The sequence below is a fragment of the Eptesicus fuscus genome, chromosome 11 (genome assembly GCF_027574615.1).
Source record: "Eptesicus fuscus isolate TK198812 chromosome 11, DD_ASM_mEF_20220401, whole genome shotgun sequence".
NCBI classification, from domain to species: Eukaryota; Metazoa; Chordata; class Mammalia; order Chiroptera; family Vespertilionidae; genus Eptesicus; species Eptesicus fuscus.
Window position 1 is genome coordinate 55803328 of NC_072483.1, and position 26070 is coordinate 55829397.

At 37.1% G+C, this 26070-nt stretch overlaps 1 protein-coding gene across 3 annotated transcripts in view; it reads left to right on the forward strand.

Moving 5' to 3' along the window:
• UBE2E3 (ubiquitin conjugating enzyme E2 E3) overlaps window positions 1–25806 on the forward strand; it is an 83451-nt gene extending 57645 nt beyond the window's left edge. For 2 of the 3 annotated variants that reach the window (XM_054723189.1, XM_028140875.2), the window contains exons 4-6: window positions 18935–19067; window positions 22327–22474; window positions 25168–25806. In XM_054723189.1, coding sequence (XP_054579164.1) covers window positions 18935–19067; window positions 22327–22474; window positions 25168–25265 — 379 coding nt within the window. In that variant the 3' untranslated portion in view covers window positions 25266–25806. The remainder of the gene's footprint in view (window positions 1–18934; window positions 19068–22326; window positions 22475–25167) is intronic. The other variant, XR_008557443.1, reaches the window with a different exon arrangement.
• Window positions 25807–26070: the final 264 nt, after the last annotated feature.

Sequence of the window (26070 nt, forward strand, 5' to 3'; positions counted from 1 at the left end):
GATTTAAGTAACTACAAGTATTACTGAACTTGTCTCAGAAATTACAGAAATACGGGTCATTATATTAAATTAATTCTGGATTTGGATCATATTATTGGCTATTAATAATCTACAGTCACATCTACATATATTAGCAGTAAAGAATCATTTTATTGACAATCTGTTACACTTAATAAAAGAGAAAAATTTGAGTTCAAACCTTGTCTGCTATAAGAGCAAGTGTAATGTCAATGTGTAATTCTCTTTTGTTTTTAAAACTAAGACAGTTCATCTTTATATAGAAACAATTTTCAAAAGAGCAGGAAATGGATTTATAGATAAATTTCTATAAATTTTATCTAAAATGTGTAAAATTATTTTTAATGTTCAAAAATATGTTAAAATTTGAATAATACCAAGAAGCAATTTTATATCCTTTAGAAGGGTCAACAAAGTAGTTAATAAAATGATACTAAAACTAAAGACTTTGCTATGGTAGCAAGTATGTTGGAATAATGATTATTTGAAAAGTTTTAATTAAAATAGTATGGAAAACTAAAAAACCAAACTCAAACCCTTAGAAAAACTTAGTAAAAAATTATTTGAGGTCAATACTTTAGATACAGAAAAACAGGTTTTTGAGTAGAGCAGGTATATATTGCATATTCTATAGATTGTTTTGGTATTTTCTTGTAATTTGATTTTTTTTAATTTAAGTAGACACAGAATAAACCCTAGGTAATACCTTTAGTTAAATTCCTTGAAAAGATAACTGCAGTTTCTCATTTTGATATCTGCTGGTTTCTTATATCTTGTTGGTGTGAAGTTAGGGAAAAGGTCACCTCTTTGTATATTTTCTGTCAGACACTTACCAGATCTTTGACATATTTTTTGCTAATTCTGAGGAGATGCCTTGCAAAGTTTTAGAGAAAAAAAAGGGGGTGGCTTCATATAATGGGGATAAAATGGGATTAATTAGTGTTCTTCAAGTTGCAATATTGCTATTAACTTAAATGTTTGACTCAAATTACCTTGGCTTGGCTAGACTAGACTGCCTATATTCATCTTTTGTGTCAATCAATATGGTTATGTTTAATTAAACCTGTGTCAATGGCAATATTAAGTCTATTTGTACATATGTTGCCACTAAACTTATATTAGTTTGATATTGATTGAAATTCTTGTCTAACTTTAGTCTATTGACTGTATGACATTTGTATAATTTCTGTGGTTATTGTAAATATAAGGCTGATGACCAGTTACCCAGGCAATTTATATTTTAAGAATTTTGATTTTGATTTTACTAATAAGCCAGAAATCTCTCTGCATGAAGCTACTTGTTTGTTAGTAAAAAGATTTGTGAATAAGAACTGCATAGAATACTCAAACTTTTAATTTTATCTATTCTTTCTAATTTATACTACATTTAGGAATAAGCTAATATATTATTAAAAACTCAGAATTTTAATGTTATCTGCAACTTTAAAAATTAAAGATCATATATTTTATAACAATGTGAATTTCAAATTCATATCAAGTACATATATATATATATATATATATATATATATATATATTTCCTATATAATAAAAGCCTAATATGCAAATTGTTCCCTTGGGTGGTCATTCAACCGTGAGTTCAACTGGTAGACGTCGCTATGACTTGTGCTGACCACCAGGGGGTGGCGCGGAACATGGTGGGGCATCAGTGATGCAGCGCTGGCAGCGGGCAGTAGTGAAGGTGCTGCCGGCCTGTGGTGGGATGGTGGAGCAGGTGAGCGGGCGGCACCAGGCCAAGGCAGGTACGAGCGGGGACCTGATTGCCCCAAAGACGGTGACCAGCAGCATCGGGTGGGGCCACTGCCTGGCTCCCAAGAGCTGACGGAGCCAGGCGGGGGGCCCAGCCCTGATTGATCGCTCCACAGGTAAGATGGTGGAGCAGGTGAGGGGGCGTTGTCAGGCCAATGCAGGGTGCCAGGCAGGGCTGTTAGGCTGCGAGGCTGGGGGCGTGAGCTGGGACCTGATCTCCGCAGGCCACCCCGAGGGACCCCACCTGTGCACGAATTCATGCACCAGGCCTTTAGTGTATATATATAAATTATGTGTGTGCATATGTCTATAAATTAACCTTAGAACAAAAGAAGGATTTTAACCGAAAGTGTAGGCAAGTTTTATAGTTACAGTAGCTGGCTTTTTGCTTTTCTGGATGATATTTAACTGCATCATAGCTGCCAAACCTCTTGTTTGAAATGAGGGACATGGTTAACCATAATTAAAAATGCCAAATAAATTTGAAAGTAGAATTATTTGGCCCATTAAACGAAAAGATCTTATCAGGAATTTCTACATGGAAAGCCATTTAATTCTGAGATTTCACTTTTTAATAAATACAAGAATTCGTTTATATATAGGTAGACAATTATAAAATGTTTTGTCATTTGGTCATTATAGAGGCTATTTCTGTCCAGTCCTTTATTCCTCCCCAGATGAGATTTTAAAAATTATTCTTACTACTTTAAAAATATAGGTTCTATTAATGAGTATTTAGGTTGTCTATATATATCATGTTATCTGCAAATACAGTTTTGCTTCTTCTTTTATTTGGATGCCTTTTATTTCTTTATCTTGCCTAATTGCTTTTCCTAGGACTTCCAATACTATATTAACTAACAGTGCGAGAGTGGTCATCTTGTTCCTGGTCTTAGAGGAAAAGCTCTGAGCTTTTGGGCACTGAGTATGTTAGCTCTGGTCTTTTCATTTACACTATTTCTATTTTCTTATACTTCCTTTGACTTTTTACCATGCCTACTTAAAGATAGATATCCTTAGTTAATATAACATCCTGTTATATAACACAAGATGCCCATCAGCTCCTTTCACGATTTAAATTGGTCCAGACTAATGACTTTAAATGTGATTGTTTCTGTCTAACTCAAAGTTTACCAGTCTCACAAATGCCAGTGTTGAAATAACATGAAACCTGTTCTTATCATCCAACAGTTATTCTCTGTAATGGGAAAATTGTATCAGGGAGGTATTAACAAAACCTGAAAACCCAGACTTCTGAGGTTTTATCCTCTGAAGAGGCAGAAGCTTCTAGTGCTACTTGGAGCAGATTCTGTGCCCAGCTTTCCTTGGGAGATGTCTCTGACAAAATGAACTTTCATGTTGAAGTAATATCTTATGAAAGCTAAAGTGAACATTATTTCAAAGAAAAATAAAAATAGAACATGGTCTTATTCATCTGGTAGCAGTTGTATGAAATACCACATATTCAACATTAATTTTTAATTGGTGACATTTCTCTGGAGAGTCAGCTTCTGCTATCTGATAAAAATGTGTATCATTTAATATATAGGGACTGCAAAAATCATTTGGCTAACTTATTAAAATGGTCCCTATCAAAGGGAACCTTCATAGTGTAGATAGTGTGGAGAAAATGAAGAGTGAATCATTTAGTGTTTTTCAATATGTTCTTTGTATTTTGGCACTTTCTGATTTGTACGGATTTCTTTATTGTTAATGCTCTAAATCTCTTTAACCTAGTATTTTTTATCTTTATAAATAAGAAAAATCTAAAGCCTTTGAAAAAATAAAAGCAAGTGTTTAAGTGTATCACCATAATTTCACATGCAAAGAAAATGAGATTGAAAAAAAATACTTTAAAATGTGCTTTCCCAACTATGATTCAGAATTAGTAAAATTTGTGGGCAAGTGTTTGATGCAATGTTAGAATTATCAAACACTATCTGAAAAATCCTGGAGCTAGAATGTGACAGTATTTTATGCCCTACTCAAATTTCAGTATGTTCATTGCATTATATTTCATTCTATTTTTATTGAAGTCTCAAAAGAGGTGTTGAGAAGGGCAAGATATGGCTTTCAACAGGTGAAAAGGCTTCTGTTATAGAAAAAGTGAGAATTGGAACTTAAACACAACATCATTGTCCTGGAAATATTCTAAAGTTATTGTATTTAAAGGATATGTAATAACATCTTCAGGGAAGAATTGGTTTGAAACTTGAAATTTGTCAAAGATAGAGAAAGGGGAAAGGTAATAGACTAATATTTTAGATAATTCTAGGTAGGTAAATTCTATTTAGATAAATAGCAAAATCCCCTTTGGAAAATCTACATAATATATATAATATACAAGTAATTATAAATTATTCAAATCACAAGTATTTTGGGGTTAGCATTCATACTTTTTAATTTATGTATATTATAGCAAAAGGACACTTTTGTTTCAGTAATTGTAATCTTTCTCTTCAAGGATAATACCATTTTCAAAAGTGAAATGTGAAACCTACAAGTGAAAAATTTCTTAGGTACCAGTTGTCTTCTGATTTATATGATGCAAGGATATATATTGAGATATATGTGTGAAGATAGGGAGATATAGCTACATAAGAGTATATAAGGATGGATATATAATAATACTAGTGGCCCTACACACGAATCCGTGCGCGAGTAGCTCACTGCCGCTTGCCTCAGCTGGCCGCCCTGCCCACCACCGCTCGTAGCTCTCCGCCGCATGTAACTCACTGCCTCGCCCTCCCGTAGCTCTCCACGGCTTGTAGCCTGCTGCCCCACCTCCTGTAGCTCTCAGCTGCTTGTAGCTCGCTGCCCCACCCTGCTGCTGATCTGTCGTTATATGTCACGGTATAATGACCGTTTGCATATTCCCTCTTTATTAGATAGGATATATCAAATTCTTGTATATAGTATATTTGTATGTATATCCTATCTAATAAAGAGGGAATATTCAAATTGACTGTCACAATGTCACAAAGTTGGCGGTGCCCATAGCCATAAGATGGTGGCGCCCAGTCCCCTCAGCCCCGCCGGAGTCCCCAAGTCCTTTCAGCCCCCCAGCAGCTCAGGGCTGACCCGAGGCTTGGGTAAGCCTCAGATGGCGGCTGCCCAGCTGCCCAAGGTGGGCCCGAGGTGCAGGCAAGCCTTGGATGGCAGCTGCCCAGCCGCCCAGGGCTGCCCGAGGCTCAGGTAACCAGGGCCAGCCGAGGCTTGTGCTGCTGGCAGTGGCAGCAGCAGAGGTGTGATAGGAGCATTGCCTTCCCCTGATCGCCGGGTCGCCTCCCGCCCCTGAGGGCTCCCGGACTGTGAAAAGGGAGCAGGCCGGGCTGAGGGACCCCCCCTCCAGTGCATGAATTTTCATGCACCAGAACTCTAGTATTATATCCCTTTACGGAGGTATTCTTTTGGTCACTGCAATAGGTCTTCCCACTACTAATTTTTTTTATATACAAGAATTAAAAAGGTGTTCCTAAATAATTCTTAAATAATTTCTATTACTAATACAAGTCTTACTCTATATGTTCTCAGGATTTTTACAGTGGGGGGTGGGGGCAGGAGGAGGGTCACATAATATTAGGCAATATGAACTTATAATGAGTTTTTTTTTTATCTCAGTAGTCAGCTCAGCTGTCCTAGAGTTCAGTATTTTTTCTATGTGCTTTGAACTGTATAGGTCTATATTAAAGTAAGCTTCCAATATGGTAGGTGATATCAATGCAGTCAGTACATTCTTTAAACAGCACAGACATCATCCTCACTTTCTTGAATGGTATATTTGAAATACCAAACTTTTAATTGAAATGGACAGGATGGAGGGATTGAATCATAGCTAGCACCATCTTGAACGTTCGAATTTTTGAAAACGAACAAAGTTGGAGGGTTTGCACTACCTGATTCCACAATATACTGTGTGAAGCCTCAGTAACCGAGGTAGTGTCGTATTGGCATAAGGATAGACATACAGATCAGTGGGACAGAATAGAGAGCCCCAAAATAGATCCACATATAAATGGTCAGTTGATTTTTGGCAGATGTGCCAAGGTAATTCAGTAGGAAAATGATTTCAACAGATGGTACTAGAATAATTGAATATCCACATGCAAATTAACTAGCCTGGCTGGGGTGGTTCAGTGGTTGAGCATCGACCCAGGAACCAAGAGGTCGCTGGTTCGATTCCCTGTCAGGGCACATTGCCCGGGTTTCAGGCTCAATCCCCAGTAGGGGTGTGTAGGAATCAGCTGATCAATGATATTTCTCTCATTGATGTGTCTATACTTCTTCCTTCCTCTCTCTAAAAATCAATAAAAGCATATTTTAAAAAAATTTAAAAATGGGTCATAGAAATAAATGTGGAAGCTAAAGCAATAAAATTCCAAGAATAAAACATATGAGAAAGTTTTCATGACCTTCGATTAAGTAACGATTTTTTTAAGGGCATGAAATAAACGGGAAAAAAAGGTAAATTGGACTTCATCAAAATAGAGTATTAGAAAATGAAGTCAAACTACAGACAAGGAGAAAATATTTGCAAAACCTTTATCTGATAAAAGACTTTTCTCCTGAACATACAAAGAACTCTTTACTCTTAATTGAGAGAAAATAAAGCAGTTCAAAATGGGCATAAGATTTAAGACATGTCACCTACAAAGCTATAAATTCTAATGATGCTTAATGTAATTAGTCATGAAGGAAATGCAAATTAAAACCACAGTACGATGCAACCATACATGGAACAAAATGGTTAAAATTAAAAAACAAACCAGATAATACTAAGCAACTATTGGGGAGGATATGGAGTAGTTGGGCTGTCATATATTGCTGTCAAGAAGGCAAAATATATCCACTGTGAATAGTAATTTAGCAGTTTGTTATTGTAAACATACACTTACCATATGACCCAGTGTTGTGGGTTGAGTTGTGTCCCTCCAAAAGGTCTGTTTATGTCCTAACCCTCTAGTACCTCTGAACGTGACCTTATTTGGAAATGGGATAAGATAAGGTTATAATGGAGTAGGGAGTTCTTAATCCAATATGACTTGTGTTCTTACAAGAAGAGGAGACACAGGGGACAGAGAGTGGAGGTTTCCACTTGAAGACAGACATAAAGGGAGAATACCATGTGGTGATGGAAACAGATTGGGGTTAGGCAGCTAAAAGACAAGGACTGCTAAGGATTGCTGACAGTAGGAGAAGCTAAGAAGGGGACATGGAACAGATTTTTTCCTGGAGACTTCAAGAGTGCATGGCCCTGTTGACACCTTGATTTCATATTTCTGGCCTTCAGAACTATAAGAAAATAATTTTTTGTTGTTTTAAGCCACCCAGTTTGTGATACTTCGTTATGGCAGCCTTAGGAAACTGTTGCACCCAGCAATATCACTTACAGTCATTTACTTACGAGAAATGAAAACATATTTTCACAAAAATATATTTAAATATTTATAGCAGTTGTCCTATTAGCCAAAAGCTGAAGACCAATGCCTAACTGGGTGAATAGACAAACAAATTGTGATATAGCTATATAATAAAATGAACTGTTATAACATGGATGAGTCTGAAGGATTATGCTACATAAGCAAAACCCAGTCACAAAATTCTATACACTGTACGCTTCTACTGATGTGATATTCTAGAAATTATTATTATAGGAAAGGCGAAATTATAGTGACAGAAAGAATATCAGTAGGGGTGGAGAAAAGAGGTTAGCTGCAAAGGAACACAAGAGAACCCTTTGGAGGTAGTAGAAATGTCCTATATCATGATTGTGGTGATGTAACAGGACTATACATTTGTCAAAATTTATCCAATTGTTCACTTCAAAATGGTGAATTTTATTTTAAATAAATTATACCCCAACAGAGCTGATTAGAACATTTTAAAAGGAATATAATAAATAACATTGACCAGATAATGAATAGCTTTCAGTTTGAATGAAAATATTTGTCTTAAAAATGCATGGAAAGTACTTTTGGCTATGATAAAATTTCTGATAATTTTCAATTGCTTAATCAGAAAGTGCTGCATCTGAGTAACTTAAAGTAAAGGAAATGTACTGTACAAAAGGATTCTAGTAGTGATAAAGACTGCTGAAAAGGAGTTGAATAAAATTGTAATGAAACATAAGAGTGGATAGAGGCATTATTTGCAAGTTAGTTTATTATTTTATTAGGTGATTTTAAATATTTATAACTAAACTAGTATATGATTGTGTGTGTGTTACATGCTGTTGAGTGGGCTCCAACTCCTGGCGACCCCATGAATGAGTGATGTCCACAATGTCCTGATTTCAACAGCCTGCCTCAGCTCCTGTGGACTCATGCCTATGGCTTCTTTTTAGAGTCACTCCATCTCATATTTGGTCTTTCTCTTTTCCTGCTGCTCTCTATTTTTCCAGAGAACCCTGTCTTCTCACGATGTGCCTGAAGTAGGACAGCTTCAGTTTTGTCATACTTGCCTCCAGTGATGTTTCAGGCTTAATTTGCTCTAGAGCCCACTTGCCTGTCTTTGTGGTGGTCCAGGGTATCTGTAGAGCTCTCCTCCAACACCGTATTTCATTCCTTTCCTATCAGCCTTCACTGTCTAACTTTCACATGAGTACAAAGTAACTGAGTATATGAGGGTATGAATGATCTTGGTCTCTAATGACACATCTATTGCCTTTCAGAGACTCAGTCTTCTCTTGATTTTTTTCTTTGCTTCAAGTCTCCATTTGAATTGATACTGAACCAAGATAAGCAAAATCTTTTAACAATTTCGATATCGCCATTGTCTATTTTAAAATTGTATATTTCTTTTGCAGTCATGCTTTTTATCTTCTTGATGTTCAAATGTAGTCCTGCTTTGGCACTTTTTTCTTTTGCTGTCATTAGAATTCAAATCATTGCTACTTGCTGCCAGTTAAGATGGTGTCATCTGCATATCTTAAGTTACTGATATTTCTTTCACCAATTTTTACTCCTCCTTCCTCTGAGTCTAGCCCAGTTTTTTGTGTTTGTTCTGTGTACAGATTAACCAAAGGGGAGATAATGTGTGTCTGACACCTTTGCCCATAGGAAATCGTCCTGTCCTGACTGGCTTCCCGGCCACAATACAGGTTATGCATTAGGACAGTCACGGGCTGAGGCACACCCATTTCTTTCAGAACAACCCAGAGCTTATCATGACCCGCACACTAAGAGGCTTTACTGTCATAAAATATAGACTAGCCCTCATCTGCTTCTTTGGCATTCCTAAAAATAGATTGGCTTGGGGCCCTAGCTGGTGTGGCTCAGTGGATATTGCATCTTCCTGAAGACTAAAGGGCCTGGGTTTGATTACGGTCAAGGGCACGTACCTCGAACCTGGAACCTCCGTTGCAAACTCCATCCCCAGCCCTGGTCAGGCGCATGTGGGAGGCAACCAATCTGTGTGTCTCTTTCACATTGATATTTCTCTCTTTGTCTCTCCCCCTCCCTTCCACTCTCTCTAAAAAATATCAATGGAAAAATATCCTTGGGTGAGGATTAACAACAACAAAATTGCCTTGGGAAAAACGTTTTCTCTCTTTACTGGGGAAATGGAGGATTGGCTTATATTCAGGCATGCAGAGAGCTTTCTGTTATACCCAGTTAAGCAGAACTATCTCTAGTTCTGCACACATTGCACTGTATTGCATTTAACCAGTTTCATATTTGTAAATTCAGTTAGGTGGCATCTTATTTATCCTGACTTTTATCCTTACCACAGTCTATAGTCCCTGACTTCTGATGTACATAAAATAAAATGGTGGATAGATAAGAAAAAATTTTTTATACAGAATCAATCTTTTGTCATGATGTCTTTTATCATGTTGAACATTTATTCAGCAAACATGTATTAAGTGTTATGTGGAAAGCATTATACTAGCTGTTTTGGGACATGTAAAAATGCTGTAACATCTAAATAAGATTAGAATAAAATGTAATCTATACAGTGGTGCAAGGTGTAATAAAAAGGAGTCAGATGGGTAATCACTAGAGCTTTCAGTTGGATCATAGGTTAAAAATACCAGAAAAACAGTTTAGTCTTGATGACAAAGGAAATATCTTTTTAACAGCAATAATATTCAAGATAATCATAGTTTAAAAGACATTTAACAAAACAGGTTCTGGGATTTTTATAAAATTATTCTCCTTACTGTCATATTGTTAGATTGACCAAAGGAGTTAGATTGTGCAGTAAATGAAAAACATTTTATCTTAGAATAGCGGAAGACTTGAATTTTCATTAGGCGTCTCTTAGAGGTTCCTTCTGAGGCTTCAGCACATTTCCTTTTTTCTAAAGAAGTACAATGAAGAATTATGCCTCAAAGAGTCACTGGCCTTTTTTTCTTCTTAAAGAAGATTTCAGTCCTCATATAGAGTATCAAATAGCACTTGGGATGGAGTAAATAGAAGCTTACTGTGAAATATATTTTATATAGAAGATCATTATAACTCAGTACTAATTGTTAAAATGCGTCTCAGGGTTTTCTGTGAGTGCTATGAAACAATGATTCTTAACTATAAATCGTGATAAGGTTTTGTCAAATAGAATTATATTCGTGGCTTATGCTTTCACTTGGTGACTGCAATGACACCCAAAGCCTTGGACATGAGGCATTGTGGTCTGGAAGAGCATTGGAGGGTGAGGCATGAGACCTCATCTGCACCATCACACAATGGCAGGTGATCTGGGCAGATCTTAGTACAATAGTGGTCCCTGTCCTTTAGGCCATGGAGGGTGGTCATAAATGAGAGAATATTTGTGGAGCCTTCTGCTACATTTGCCAAAACTAAGAAATTAATGTTGGTAAGTTACTATTAACTAAGCACTAGGCTTTATTCAGATTAATCATTTTTTCACTAGTATCTTTTTCCCCCCAAGCATATTTTAAGTTTTTCAGATATTTGAAAAGTAATGTTTGCCTGTCTTAAGAAACAGAGTGTATTCTGAACATCACTCATTCTTTTCTTCTTAACTCAAGACCATTATTGTGAAAGACATTAACATTCTGTGCCTTCAGGGGTTGTTTACCTATTTTATGTTTTCTGTCTTGACCTCACGCTGCTGTACTCTGCTTCTAGTTGGCCCTCATCAGTGTGACCTCACCAGAAAGCCAAACAGCAGCGAGTACTAGATATGTTACTTTTAGCTTCCGGGAGGACCTTCTGTTTATTAATGAATTCAGATAAGAACATTAGAAGAGGCAGGAGTGATCAGGGAGGTAGGAAAAATGACAGGAGCAAAGATCTGAGGAATTTCCTTGGCTTTCCAACAGTTTGCTACTTCATTCTTGTGTTATAAGAAAGATTGCTTTAAATAACTTGCTGAATGACTGGATAGGGGGCCTGGTGAGGAAAGAGACTTAAAACATAAGTTTTATGCCTGCAACACTGGAACAGTAAATGACAGTACCATTTTAAAAAATAGTATTTATTTTCTGACTAGAGGCCCAGTGCACGAATTCATACACGGCTGGGGTCCGGCCAGCCTGCCCCAATTGGGACCGATTGGGGCCAGGCTGGCCAAAGGGAGGGGCCGCAGGCAGTTGGCCAGCTGGCCCCGTCCCTGATTGAGGTTGGGGGGCTGATCGGGGCCGCAGTGCACATCAAAGCAACCAGTCATTCTGGCGTTCCGGTCACATGGCTTTTGTTTATATAGATTATAAAAGTATAATTACTGTAGAGTATTTGGTAAGACACAAAAGCAAAAACTACATAATAAAAATCAACTATGATTTTGTTGTAGATATAACCATTCACCTTTAAAATATGATATATAAACATATTTTTACACACTTTGAATAATGTATACAGTTTTATGATCTGTTTACCTTACTCTGTCATCAGCATTTCCCCATGTCATTAAATAATCTTCAAAACCTTGATTTTCAGTGGCTACCTCATAGTTCGTTGAAAGTCAGAGGTGACTTAACTTTCCATTTTGTTGGATTTTGAGTCTCATTATCGTTACTTTGCTTTGAGCCTCCTTATAAAAAAAATCTTTATCCACATCTCTATATATTCTCTTAGGACAGCTTTTTGGAAGTGAGTTTACTTAATCAAAATGGCTTTTTTTAAAAAAAAAATATATATATTTTATTGATTTTTTACAGAGAGGAAGGGAGAGGGATAGAGAGCTAGAAACATCGATGAGAGAGAAACATCGACCAGCTGCCTCCTGCACACCCCCTACCAGGGATGTGCCCGCAACCAATGTACATGCCCTTGACCGGAATCGAACCTGGGACCTTTCATTCCGCAGACCGACGCTCTATCCACTGAACCAAACCGGTGTCGGCCAAAATGGCTTTTAATACATGTGTTTAAGGAGCCTTTAAAAAGTCATACTCTTTTCTCTTCCCACTGGTAGTGTATGGGCATGACTTTTCCCTCTTATACTTTTTATTCTAGTCAGGTACTAGAATTTGGGGTCTTTAGAAAGGCTAGACTTATTTTGAAGGTTATTTTGACTTTTTGAAGGTGACAATTGGATAGACAAATATAATGTTCAGTAAGTAGTACTTGATGAAGCAGAGTGAAATGGAGAGATGCAATTTTACAACTAAAGATTTAGAAACTAGTTTATATGAAACAGAGTATCTCTAAGCCATACATTCTATATCTATACTAGAGGCCTGGTGCATGAAAATGTTGCAAAGGTCCGGAAGTCTGATCCATATATGGGGGACAAAGAAACCAAAGGGTATAAGAGAAAGCTTCCTCCATATTGGTTTGCTCAGGATTTGGAAACAGGCTCCCCTGAGTCACGGTACTAGTATATCTGGAAATAAATGGGTTTTTCCTGTGTCTCTGAGTACTCCTGTGTGTCGCCTGGTAAATTCTGTAACACAGATATACAATATATTTGGGAAAATGGCTTAAGTTTGCAATGGGGGAGGGAAGTTACTTAAGAAAGCATAAGTAGTTCTAGCCAAGATAATCTAAAAGCTCTTATTAAATCTTTGTTATTTCAGAACTCTGTAGAATTCTCCAGTTTTAGAATTGAGGATAACAATTTGAATATCATACAAATTCACACTGCCTATTTAAAATCCTTTATGGTTTACATTTTCTCCTGTGGTCTTAGTGCTTCAGCCATATAAAACTCACTTTTTTTTTTCTCTCCCCTTATGATTTTTAAATTAAAAAAACCACACCCACGTACACCTTTTTTTGCGCATAGTAAACAGTTGGGAAGAGAAAAGAGTACACAGTAAAAGCAGTTTTCTTTTACTCTAGAGCATGAGATCCTTCTTAGAGGAAATCACTGTTAGCATTTTTTTGTGTATCTTTCCAGTCAGTTCACATTGCCAGCGCACACATGCAGATAGATTTTGTAGTTTATACCTATAATAGGAGCACTCCTGTCCATTGCTCTGTATCTTCCTCCCCCCCTTTAATATATATCTTGTAGATCTTTCCAAATTACTTTTTATTTTTCTCAAATCCTTACCAGATGAAGTCTTCTTTATTTTTTTAACATCCTTTTCAAGCCCAGCTTCTTCTCATATCTCTTCATGTAATTAATCTCTCCCCTGTATTGCTCTCACTTTTTTTGCCCCTCTGTTATACCCCAGTCACAGGTCTGTCAGGTGTCATCATGACTTTCATGTGGTTCTCTCTTCCCAGGTGTCATTTCTTTGTCTCTGCACTCCTTTTGTAATCTGGCCCTTCCCACCTTCAGGACTTTAATTACATTTGTGTACCAAGGTCTCACAAATTTATACCTACAGCCCAGGCCCGAACTCTGAGTTGAGAGTTCTATCTATTTCTTGGACACCTTAAAGACATCTTATTTCAGTATATCCAAAACCAGCTTCTTTTTCATTGTCCCTGTCTTAGTAAATGGCATTTATATTTATCTCAGTTAAGAAAACTATGAGTTGTTCTTGAAATCCCCATCTCCCTCACCTCCCGTATTCCCCATCTCCCTCACCTCCCGTATTCCAAAAGCATAAATTTGGTTGATTTTTACCTCACAAATATATCTCACATCCATCATCTTTGTCTCTGATACCAGTTAGTGCAGCCTGCCATCACCTGCATCTGGATTACTAACAGTAGTTCCCCCACAGCCCTCTGGTCCTCTTCCCGCAGGAAGCTTTCCAAAACATAAATATTACTGTGACCTCTCCCCTGCTCCAATATTTTGATGGCTTCCTATTACATTTAGAAGAAAGACAAATATTTTTAAGATAGCCTTCCATGGTCCTGCATGGACATGTGTTAATACTTGTCAGTTCATCTCTATTGCACTTCCCCTTCTCTTGGCTTCTGCCACAGAGGCCTTATTTCTAGGTCCTGCCGCTCCCTTTGCTCCTTTTGCCTCAGGGCCTTTGAGCTCTTCAGCCTTCCCTAGCTCTTCTCTTTACCTTCTCCTGGTTAACGCCCACTGACGTTTCAAATCTTATCTCAGGCATTGCTTCCTCTGTGAACCTTCCCTGATCTCCTAACTAGGTTACATTCCCCTGGCACTCAGCAAGGTATACCTCTCCTTTGTAGCACATTTCCATGTTTCTTGTACATTTATTGTGTGTGTGTGTGTGTGTGTGTGTATGTGTATGTGTGTGTATACATATATATATATCCTGCTAGGTGGTAATCTCCTTGAGGGCAGAGGCCACTTTAGTTTCCAGCATAGGTGCCCAGCACAAAAAGTAGACACTCAGATCTTTAATGAATGAATGAATTCATTTCTATTTTCTCAGTTCACTCTACTGTGGAAGTATACAAAGTACTATACTTGGCATATTGTAAAAGCTCAAATACATCTATTCAGATTCAAAGTGAATTTATATGCTCAAAATGACATAGTATGGATTAGTAAGCATTACCATTTCCCACCAGACTTTACAGTTCTTAAATTTACCAGAAAGAGGTCAGTCTGGGGAAGGGGAATAGGAAGATACGATAATTGTGAACTGCTAGATTTGTCTTTTAATAGAATTATTTTTCTGTATTGTTTCCTAGGCCATCTATGCTCCCCCATTGTCTTATATCTCTCCCTAATAAATTGTCTTATATCTCTCCCTAATAAATTGTGAACTCCTAATTACTTTCAACCTAGAGAAATAATGACTTTTTTCCTAAGCACTCAGAAATACTACCTGTTCACTTGTAAAACAGTTGTTTGAAGTTCGCAAAGAAATACAGAGATATGCTCAGATTGTATTCTGTCTAGGTAGACATTCACTGTCTGCCGTGTGTTAACCATGAGACTTTAAGGGAAGCTACTTAACTGCTGTGAGGCTTGGTTGTCTCATCAAAGCTGAGATAGTTTTGTTATCTATCTCATAGTATTACTGTGAGGATTAAATGAGATAGATAATATGGCATTAACATAATGACTTCTGGCAACATACAAGTGCTTAATCAATGCAAGTGGTGGTTGTTCCCTCAGCTGTTACTCTTGTTGGGATACATTTTCTCAATACAAAGGTTGCTTAGGTTTTCAGTCTAGTTCACACATGTCCATTTAGCTGTGATGTGCTTAGTGTAATGAAATGTGTTCTGTATGCCAGGAATATTCCAAAGCCCGACCACCATTGACAACCCGTTAAAGCGAACAACTGATTGATAACTAAGATTACCTTTCCCCCAGTCCTGAGTTCCAAGAAAGGTAAAACTCACTAGACTTCAGCTAAGAGAGCGCAGTGGGGACCAGGAGGAGAAAGGGTGATGGGTGTTTGAATTAGCAATTTGACGTGAAGGACAGGTATTCTTGATGTCTCCATTAGTAAGAAAGAAGTCAGGAGTCGGCAAATACACAGTAGCTCATTTAAAGTTATGGGGAAAATGTTTAAATGGACTTTCTGTGAGCCAGCATTGAAACCACCATTTATATTACTGTGTTTAAAGTGTGTTCCAAGTTTCAGAGTACCTTATTTTTAAAACAAATTTTTGCACACATCCCTTTATAAGTTGGAATCTGTTTTTATTAACCAATGCTCAAGAAACATTTATTACTTTTTGCTTTTATATAGAAACATTTACTTCTTCTAAACGTTATTTGTATTTTTTCTAATTAGTGCACTTTATCTTTTAGAGTAGTTTTAGGTTCACAGCAAAATTGAGCAGAAAGTATAGAGTTCCCATGAACCTGCTGACCCTGCATGCACCACCTCCCCAATACCAATATCCCACAGCAGTGGTCCATTTGCTACAATCGATGAACCTACATTTGACAAATTATTGTCACTCAGTCTCTGGTCTACATTAGGGTTGACTCTTGCTGTTGTACATTCTATGGGTTTTGACAAATGTATAATGACCTTCATTCACTACTGTAGTGTCATACAGACTAGTTACATTGTCCTAAAGATCCTCTGTGTTCTGCCTATGTATCCCTCCTCCCACTACACCCTAGAAACCATTGATTTTTTTATTTTTCTGACTCCTTAGTTTTGTCTTTTTCACCACGTGATGTAGTTGGGATCAGACAAAATGTATAGACTTTTTAGATTGGCTTCTTCCACTTACTAATATGCACTAAGTTTCCTTTTTTTCGTGGTTTGATAGCTCATTTGTTTGGAATAGTGTTCTATATGTACCACCAAATTGATACCCTATTTTGTATGTCTTTAGTTACAGTGAAAATTCACTCAGGGAGTATACTGATTCTCAAATGATGACAGAACGAGCTATTACTGTAATTAGTTCCACTTGCTGTGATACTTAAAACTTACGAAGTAGGATTATTTTTAAAAGTATATTTTTCCTAAATAGGCAAAAATAATACGATTTTATTAGTCGTATATATCTTTCTTAAAGATAGATTTTTGAAGCATCCTGTAAATATATTTTGACTATACCATCAAGTTTTCCATACTTTTTCTGTATGAACTATTTTTCAGAGCACATATTTGATTATTGATAGCATTACTTTCCTGATGTTCACAGTTCATAGTTTATGTTTTACAGAATTAATAAGATATACTAGTTAAATAATTTTTAATTATACTGAATAGTGTATTTTAATTAATGTGGTTGGGTTATCAGTGCTGGTTTGCACTTATTTTAAATAAAACATGCAGGTCATTTCTAAACTGATGGCCACTTTAAAAGAAAAAAAGCTTTATATAATAATTTAGAAAATCAAGGTAATTTATGATGTGAAGGTTAGAGAAAATGGAAGCTGTAAGATAAAATTGAAGAGTTTTGAGAACTATTGGATGGGCCTACTGACAAATAATTGTGAATTTAGATTTTGTTTGAATTACCTCTCGCATTTGTATTTTATAAATGAAACTGAGTACAGTACAGTGTACCTGGACTTTAGTAGTGTCTAGCACTCAAACCTTGGTTTCTAAAACCTTCCCACTAAAAGGAACCAGGAGGGCTCCTTGAAGAAATGGCTGATTGCAAGGTTGGGAGCCTAGAACATCTTGGTATGCCAGAAAGTAAGGAAGTGCTCAGTGAAACTGATAGTGGCCTATCACCAGGAGATGGGGGCCATTTGAAGAGGCTCCCACTGGCCAAATCTGGGATAATTTGAGCATCAAAATAATTGAAGGCTATAATGAACTACTACATATCATTAGGAAAAAAATAGGAATTCACATAGCCTCACCAGTAATATTCCAGGTGTACCTGTTAATAATGCGGATTTTTTTCAATAGATGGAGTTACACATATGTTGGGTACATATGCGATTTGATCTGTATGCTATTTTGTATTGACAGCAAGCTTCAAAACTTCGTATGTCAAATATACTGAAGGTGTTAACATCATAGATATTTTTATGCTTAAAAATGTTGAATTTCATGCCAAAAAAAAGAGCATTTGTGGGAAGTTTTAATTCATTACTTTATTTTGAAGAAAAGTGCTGCTGAAAGTTATCTTATACTTCAGGAAGCTTATGGCGAACATGCTCCATCTCAAGATACTTGTGAACGCTGGTTTAAACTCTTTAAAAGTGATGATTTCGATGTGAAAGACAAAGAACGTCCAGGTCAACTGAAAAAGTTTGAAGACCAACAATTACAAGATTTATTGGATGAAGATGCATGTCAAACTCAAATACAACTCATGGAAAGATTAAACGTTGCTCAGCAAACAATTTCTGATCGTTTACAAGCAACTGGGGATGGAGCCCTCAATCCCAGGCGTGTACCCTGACCAGGAATGTAACCAGCTTCCCTCCACTGGACAACGCCCAACCAACTGAGCCACACACGGGCCAGGGCTCACAAGTGGATCTTAAAGCTAGGGGAGAAATGCTGATGAACAGCAGGATATTTACATGGTTTTAAAGTGTCTGTCCAAAGGTTGCCTCTTGGTTACAGGGAAAAGGTATTAAGTAAACAGTAGGAAAATTGGACAGCACTTGATCTGAGTAATGAAAATTAGCATCACCAGTTAGGGACAGGAGAAGACCATATGCCTCTGGATGTGATATCACCTGTGTGCTATCCTGGCCAGGAATGCACCACCAGCATCTAATCCTGAGGAAACATCAGAAAAGTTCAAAACGATGCACACATTCTATTAAAAAAAGAACTGTAGTTTTCAGAAATGTTAATGTTATGAAAGTCAAAGAAAGGCAGAAAGGCTCTATATTAAAGAAGAGTAAAGGTGCAGGGCATACGTAGATGATCCCAAGACTGGATCCCATATCTGGAGAAAAATTAGAAGTTTGTTTTTTGTTTTAAAGGCATTGTTGGGTCAGTTGACAACATTATTTTGCAGATTGTAGGTTGAAGTAGTGTGTTGATACTATATTTACTGAATTATAGCTGTGTTGTGATTGTATACTGGAGATTATTTTAGAAAATTCATGTCAAAGTATTTATGGGGAAATGGTTTATAAAAAAAGCACTTTGTGTATATGTAGGAGTATGTATACATATATATGTACATATACATAGAAAGAGAAGAAGGGTGTGATGAAGCCTATGAGGCAGAATGCTAACAGAAAGAGATCTGGGTAAAGTAAATGATGTTCTTTGTTGCAATTTTTCTGTAGATTTGAAGTATTTCCAAATAAGTTTATACACATGCTTGTACTCATTGGAACTTACCTCTTATTACTCTAAGTTACTAATTTACCTTTAATATTTAATTTATATAAAAATTGGTAACAGCTTTTAACATTCATTGCTTACAGATATACACATTGATTTTTAATTTCTTTTAAATAGTGCTGGGCCTAAAGGAGATAATATTTATGAATGGAGATCGACTATACTTGGTCCACCAGGTTCTGTATATGAAGGTGGTGTGTTTTTTCTGGATATCACATTTTCATCCGATTATCCATTTAAGCCACCAAAGGTAAGAACCTAGAGGTACATTCTTTAATATTTATCCTTTTCCTCTAAAATCAGTTTATTCCAGAGGTTAAATGTGTATTAACGTAATCACTTTAACTTCATTTTTTTTTATGGAGTGATAAGGAAACTTTCATGTACTAAGATATAACTGTGAAAGTAATTGATTTCTGCCTTTTACAAATAACTGTAATCAGCAGAAAGAGGGTATGTTAACTATAAATAAAAGTATACCATGTGCACATCAGAAAAGCAGATGGATTTTTGATATGAGGGAAAATATCCTATGAACTTCCTTAGAAACATACTGGGATTCAAAAGTAAAGCTGTTTAACAGCTTGTAGAAATAAGGGTTAACTAACTTGAATTTTGTGCTAAATACCTTATCTTTATAGATAAGCAAAATCTAGAAAACCATGGCAAAGAAGAGGGAAACTAATACTATTTAGTAAACGTATGTTGTGCCCTCTGTTGGTAGCATGTAGTAATGGGAATGAGGGTGGCTGGGTGACTTAATGCCTCCTTGTTGTCTCTGAATATGAATTAGATGATAACAGAGAAGGGTTGAATTGTGCCTTGTAACGATTGGCAGTTATTTGTCAGTTCTTAAACATAACCGTTATTTAAATAGATTTCTTATTATAAAATAAAATCGTCAGGCTAGTGGGTAAAAACCACCAATATTAAGCCTGAGCGTAATTATTTTGTTTCAGATATTTCTGACATGCTAGGGAAACCTGTGCTATCAAGCCCTTAACTGTGATAAAACATTTTCCTTTTCAACATAGTTCATTTTGTTCCCAAAGCTGTGTAAAATATATGTAGCAACTTAATGCCTGGAAAAGAAAAAGAAAATGGTAAAACCCAGATAGTATATTATCTAACAAGGTAAGAATATTTCCACCTAGTGCTATTTACCTTAAGTTGCAGATACCAAGGCTTCCTAGCCCCTAGAGGTATTAGCTCTCAAATATGGCTATCAGTTTTTTGAGTACTTTCTTCTTTGGTCCCATCAGAATTTAAGATCTTTAAATGATTGCCTTAATGCTCTCAGTTATATAGAGTATGTCGTGCTAGATCAATCAAATAAAGGCATAAGACCCTCATGTTAATAATAACAAACTTGATTCATATTCACATGACATGTTAAATGGCAGGCTTGTCACCAACTGTTGAATTGCATTCAGTATTATAGAAAAAAAATAAAACTTTAGCAAAATAGCTCATGACTATATAGTGATATTTATTTTTACATGCCTCATTTTGCATATTGGAAAAGTGGTTTTAAGATGATAGAAAATTAGCAGAAAAAATTTGCAAGATTTATATTTTTCAAAATCTTTGTACGTGAGTGAAAATCTGTTGAAGAAAAAGACTTCTTAGTATCTTTAATGGAAAATAGAAATTGACTGAAATAAAGGTTTCAAACTGTGGTTTCCTATATGTGATTTATCATAATTGTTTTGGTTAATATATTTTTAAAAATTAATTTAGCATGTAAATATTTTTGCTGGTCTCATTTTAATTTTCTAACCCTTTAATGTTGATTAATTCCTTTCGCCTAAGGTATCATATACAGTATTATGAAGCATTCAGATCTCTAGGTGGACAAGTGAAAAAGAAATAAGACTTCTGCTGTTATCTTAGTGTTAGGTACAATTATTTCTCTACATACTGATTCTTTTTGAAGTTCAGAGAAGGTGTTGAGCTTCTTAAAGAATAATAAAAATTTAATTATTTTGTTCACTCATTGTTAATAGCTAAACAGATTCAAAATATTAATTGTATTGTGTTTGTAAACCATAATCTGAACATGTGTTATTTCTGTATTAAATAGCAGAACTGTCTAATATAAATATAATGCAAGCTACACATGTAATTTTAAATTTTCTAGTAGCTACAGTAAAAGAATAGAAACAGCCCTGACCGGTTTGGCTCAGTGGATAGAGCGTCAGCCTGCGGACTGAGGGGTCCCAGGTTCGATTCCAGTCAAGGGCATGTGCCTTGGTTGCGGGCAGATTCTCGGTGGGAGGTGTGCGAGAGCCAGCTGATTGATATTTCTGACTCTCTATTCTTCTCCCTTCCTCTCTCTAAAAAATCAATAAAAGAATAGAAACAGTGAATTAATTTTAATAATATATTTTATGTAACCCAGTATATCCAAAATATTGTCATTTCAAGTATGTAACCAGTATAAGAGGGAATTTTACATTCTCTTTTTGGTATTGAGTCTTGAAATGTGTGTAATTTACACTTTTATCCCTTTTTAATTCAACTAGCCACATTTTAAGAGCTCTGTGTAACTAAATTAGAGCAATTCTAGAGGTTCATGGTCCCCTCCCTTCACCCCTGCAAGGCCAGTAGTTTCTTCCCCGTTACCTTTAATTTTTCTGTCTTTAATTTTGTATCCTTATCAGAAATACATGTTTGAGGACTTTAATATTTTCTCCCCACAATCCACTTGGGATATTATACTAGTTCTAATGGATCAAAAACTGTCTTTTTTCCCCCCTCTAACTCCAAATTAAGATTAACTACTCAGTGTTTGTGATTGTTTTGAAACTTGACATTATTTGTTCCTATGATTTATCCTCTTTTTTTCACACATCTAGAGATACTCTTTCTTTATTCACTAGCTTAAGACCTTGCTTGTTTTATTTTACGTAATTATCTAACAAGACAGTGAGCCAGTTGTGGAAATAAAAGGGTAGGAAATAGGTTGGTGATTTAACCAATCTTCCTCTAAATTCTTCAGTATTTTCTGACACATGGCAAGAAATTAGCTGAGTTGATACTGATACTTTCTACTAACAAACTAATATAACTTTTCACTTTATGCTTAAAAAATTCTTTACCAGTTCCTCTTACCTTTGGCATCAACACATTTTTGTTTTTCCCTTACTTCTGTCTTTAAACAGGTATTGTGTGCACTCATGCTTGTGTGATGGTGTGCACACACATACATACATAGAATTGCTGTGTCATTCATTTTGATTAAACTAATCAAATCAGTTGCTCACGTTGGTTGAAAATCAATATAGTTCTTGCTATACTGGGTAATTTACAGAACATTTTTTTAACCAAATTAAAATGAAACCATTTGATTTTGTTAGCACTTAAACCCAGTATTCTATTAGCTCTTTAGTCAAATTACTTGCTATTTAGTATCATGTGATATATTACTCTTCAATTTTGCTGGTGAGAGTCTTAGTTGGTAAGAAAGCATTTCATTTTCTTCCTGTTTGTAATGTGACTGCCCTTAGGTTACTTTCCGCACCAGGATCTATCACTGCAACATCAACAGTCAGGGAGTCATCTGTCTGGACATCCTTAAAGACAACTGGAGTCCCGCTTTGACTATTTCAAAGGTTTTGCTGTCGATTTGTTCTCTTTTGACAGACTGCAACCCTGGTAAGCACATCTTTATTACCACATACAATGAGGTTGTAGACACCAGTGCATTTTCTTGGTAGCTTAAATGTAGATTTGGAAAGTTGGTACTGTTGGTGGAAAGATCAGCGTAAAACATTTTGCAAGGAAATTACCAGTGCCATTTCTATTAGAATAGACCAAAAGTTTCACAATAACTTTCTGTGGTTTGTTAATGGACTACTAGCCTATACTTATTTTCTCCTTCTCATTGATGGACTCTGTTTTCTGAGGTGCGTACCTGTACAGACCGTTTTGACAGCAGTAAAGTGATGTCTCTAACTCCAGTGCCTCCTTTTCTTCTTCTATGCCTCCATGTGCATTAAAGCAACCACTTAGTAATGAAGAACTTCTTGTTTTCTATTCATTTTTGGATTATAGTTTGTTGTATTAGATGTAGTAATAATGAAGAATATTAAAAAGCTATAGCTGATGAGATTGTGATTATATAAACTTAGAGGTTAAAGTCATTAGGACATAATTTATAACATTTAAAAGAAATGCATAACTGCCACATGTGATCTTTAACTAAGGAACTGAATTGAAAAAAATGGGATTTTGTATGTTATCTTACTGAGGGGTCAGTTTTTAAAAGAAGTTGACTTACTTTTTCTGAACATTTGATTAATCACCAAAGTCTATTACTATTATCTTTTGCCCAGCAGTTATACATATGCGATCGATCGATAGATAGATAGATAATTATAACATCATTTATTACAGCAAAAGATTGGAAACCACCTTAATGTCCATTAATAGAGGATCTACCTATTAAAAAGAATGAGACAGCTCTTTATGAGCTGATAGGGAAAGCTTTCTAAGATATATTAAGTAAAAAAGTAAGACACTGAAAAAAACACATATGCATAACAATGTATTCTACATGCTTGTACACATGTATATCTCTGGGTAGAAATGCTATAAACAGGTAACAATCACTTGCCATGGAAAAAAACTCCTGAGTAATGGAGGTTTATATCTCAGATTCAATTTCCAGTTCAGAATTCTATTTAAAACAGAATGGTAAGTTTTCATTTGGAGATAAGAATATTTGAGTCATATTATTACACTAGAGGCCTGGTGCACGAAATTCGTGCACGGGGGTGGTGTGTGTGTGTGTGTGTGTGTGTGTGTGTGTGTGTGTGTGTCCCTCAGCCCAGCCTGCACTCTCTCCAATCTGGGAACCCTTGAAGGATGTCTGACCAACCATTTAGGCCCGATCCCACTGGGCAGTTGGACATCCCTCTCACAATACAGGACTGCTGGCTCCCAACTGCTTGCCTGTCTCTGCCTGATTGACAGCCTGATCACCCCCTAACCACTCCCCTGCCAGCCTGATTGACACCTAACTGTTCCCGGGCCGGCCTGATTGCCCCTAACTGCCCTCCCCTGCTGGCCTGATCACCCCTAACTGCCCTCCTCTGCCGGCCTGGTTGTCCCTAACTGCCCTCCCCTGTTGGCCTGGTCACCCCTAACTGCCCTCCCTTGCCAGCCTTGTCACCCCTAACTGTCCTCCCCTGCCGGCCTGGTTCCCCCCAACTGCCCTCCCCTGCAGGCCTACCCCCCCCCCCCCAACTGCCCTCCCCTGAAGGCCTGGGTCCCCCCAAATTGTCCTCCCCTGCATACCTGGTCACCCCTAACTGCCCTCCCTACTGGCCTGATCACCCACAACTGCCTTCCCCTGCAGGCCTGGTCCCCCACAACTGCCCTCTCCTGAAGGCCTGGGTCCCCGCCAACTGCTCTCCCCTGCAGTCCTGGTCCCCCCCAACTGCCCTCCCCTGCTGACCTGGACTCCCCCAACTGCCCTCCTCTGCCGGCCTGGTCACCCTTAACTGCTCTCCCTGCTTGCCTGATCACCCACAACTGCCCTTCCCTGCAGGCCTGGTCCCCGAAACAGCTCTCCCCTTCAGGCCTGGTCTCCCCAAACTGCCCTCCCCTGCAGGCCTGGGTCCCCCTCAACTGCCCTTCTCTGCCGGCCTGGTCACCCCCAACTGTCCACAACTGCCCTCCCCTGCAGGCCATCTTGTGTTCACATGGGGGCAGCCATCTTTGATCACATGGGGGGGGCAACCATCTTGTGTCTTGGAGTGATGGTCAATTTGCATATTACTCTTTTATTAGATTGGATAGAATGAAGGAAACATTTTATTCTGAATAGCATTGCATTATTAATCCTCACCTGAGGATATTTTCTTCCATTGATTTTTAGAGAGAACAGAGAGAAGGGAAGAGAGAGAGAGAGAGAGAGAGACAGACAGACAGACAGACAGAGAGACATCCATGTGAGAGAGACACTTTGATTGATTGCCTCCCACATGTACCCTGACCAGGGCTGAGGATGAACCTGCAACCCAGGTATGTGCCTTTGACTGGGAATCCAGGCCTGGGACCCTTCCCTATGCAGGCTGACACTAACCACTGAACACACCGGCCAGAGCAGCACACTGATTATTGAATAAAATGCCAAGAGTAAAAAACAGTTTTTGTATATTAAAAGTATACCCCTTTTATAAAAATCATATTTATTAACACTCATTTTTTAGTTACAGGGCCTTTAGCTAAATTGAATATTAATATTAAGATGCTGCTAAAAATCAGCATTTCAGTTTAATAGAATGTTAAAACTGTACCTTTTAGATATCTAATATTTTTTATTTTTCTTCTCACTTTTCCAGCGGATCCTCTGGTTGGAAGCATAGCCACTCAGTATTTGACCAACAGAGCAGAACATGACAGGATAGCCAGACAGTGGACCAAGAGATACGCAACATAATTCACATAATTTGTATGCAGTGTGAAGGCGCAGAAGGCATCTTCTCACTGTGCTGCAAATCTTTATAGCCTTTACAATACGGACTTCTGTGTATATGTTATACTGATTCTACTCTCTGCTTTTATCCTTTGGAGACTGGGAGACTCCCCAAAAAGGTAAATGCTATCAAGGGTAGAACTTTGTAGCTGTAGATTAGTTATGTTTAAAATGCCTACTTGCAAGTCTTGCTTCTTTGGGATATCAAAATGTATTTTGTGATGTACTAAGGATACTGGTCCTGAAGTCTACCAAATATTATAGTGCATTTTAGCCTAATTCATTATCTGTATGAAGTTATAAAAGTAGCTGTAGATGACTAGGAATTATGTCATTTGTATTAAACCCAGATCTATTTCTGAGTATGTGGTTAATGCTGTTGTGAAAAATGTTTTACCTTTTACCTTTGTCAGTTTGTAATGAGAGGATTTCCTTTTACCCTTTGTAGCTCAGAGAGCACCTGATGTATCATCTCAAACACAATAAACATGCTCCTGAAGGCATAGTTTCCTGTCGTACTATTTTAAGCCAGTCTTGTTAGAAGGTGTGTCTGAGATGATTGTTGATGAAATAAAGTTGCAGATATGAAGATGACTACTAAAGACCAGTACAAATAAAGAAATTATTAAATAGAAAACATGTGGAATCTTATTAAATGTGTATAGTTTTGTTTTTTTTTCCTTTAAGTCCTACTGAGAGAATATAATGAACTTAAACATGGAAAACTGGTTTTTATTTTTTGTTTGTTTTTTATTTCTCACCCAAGGAT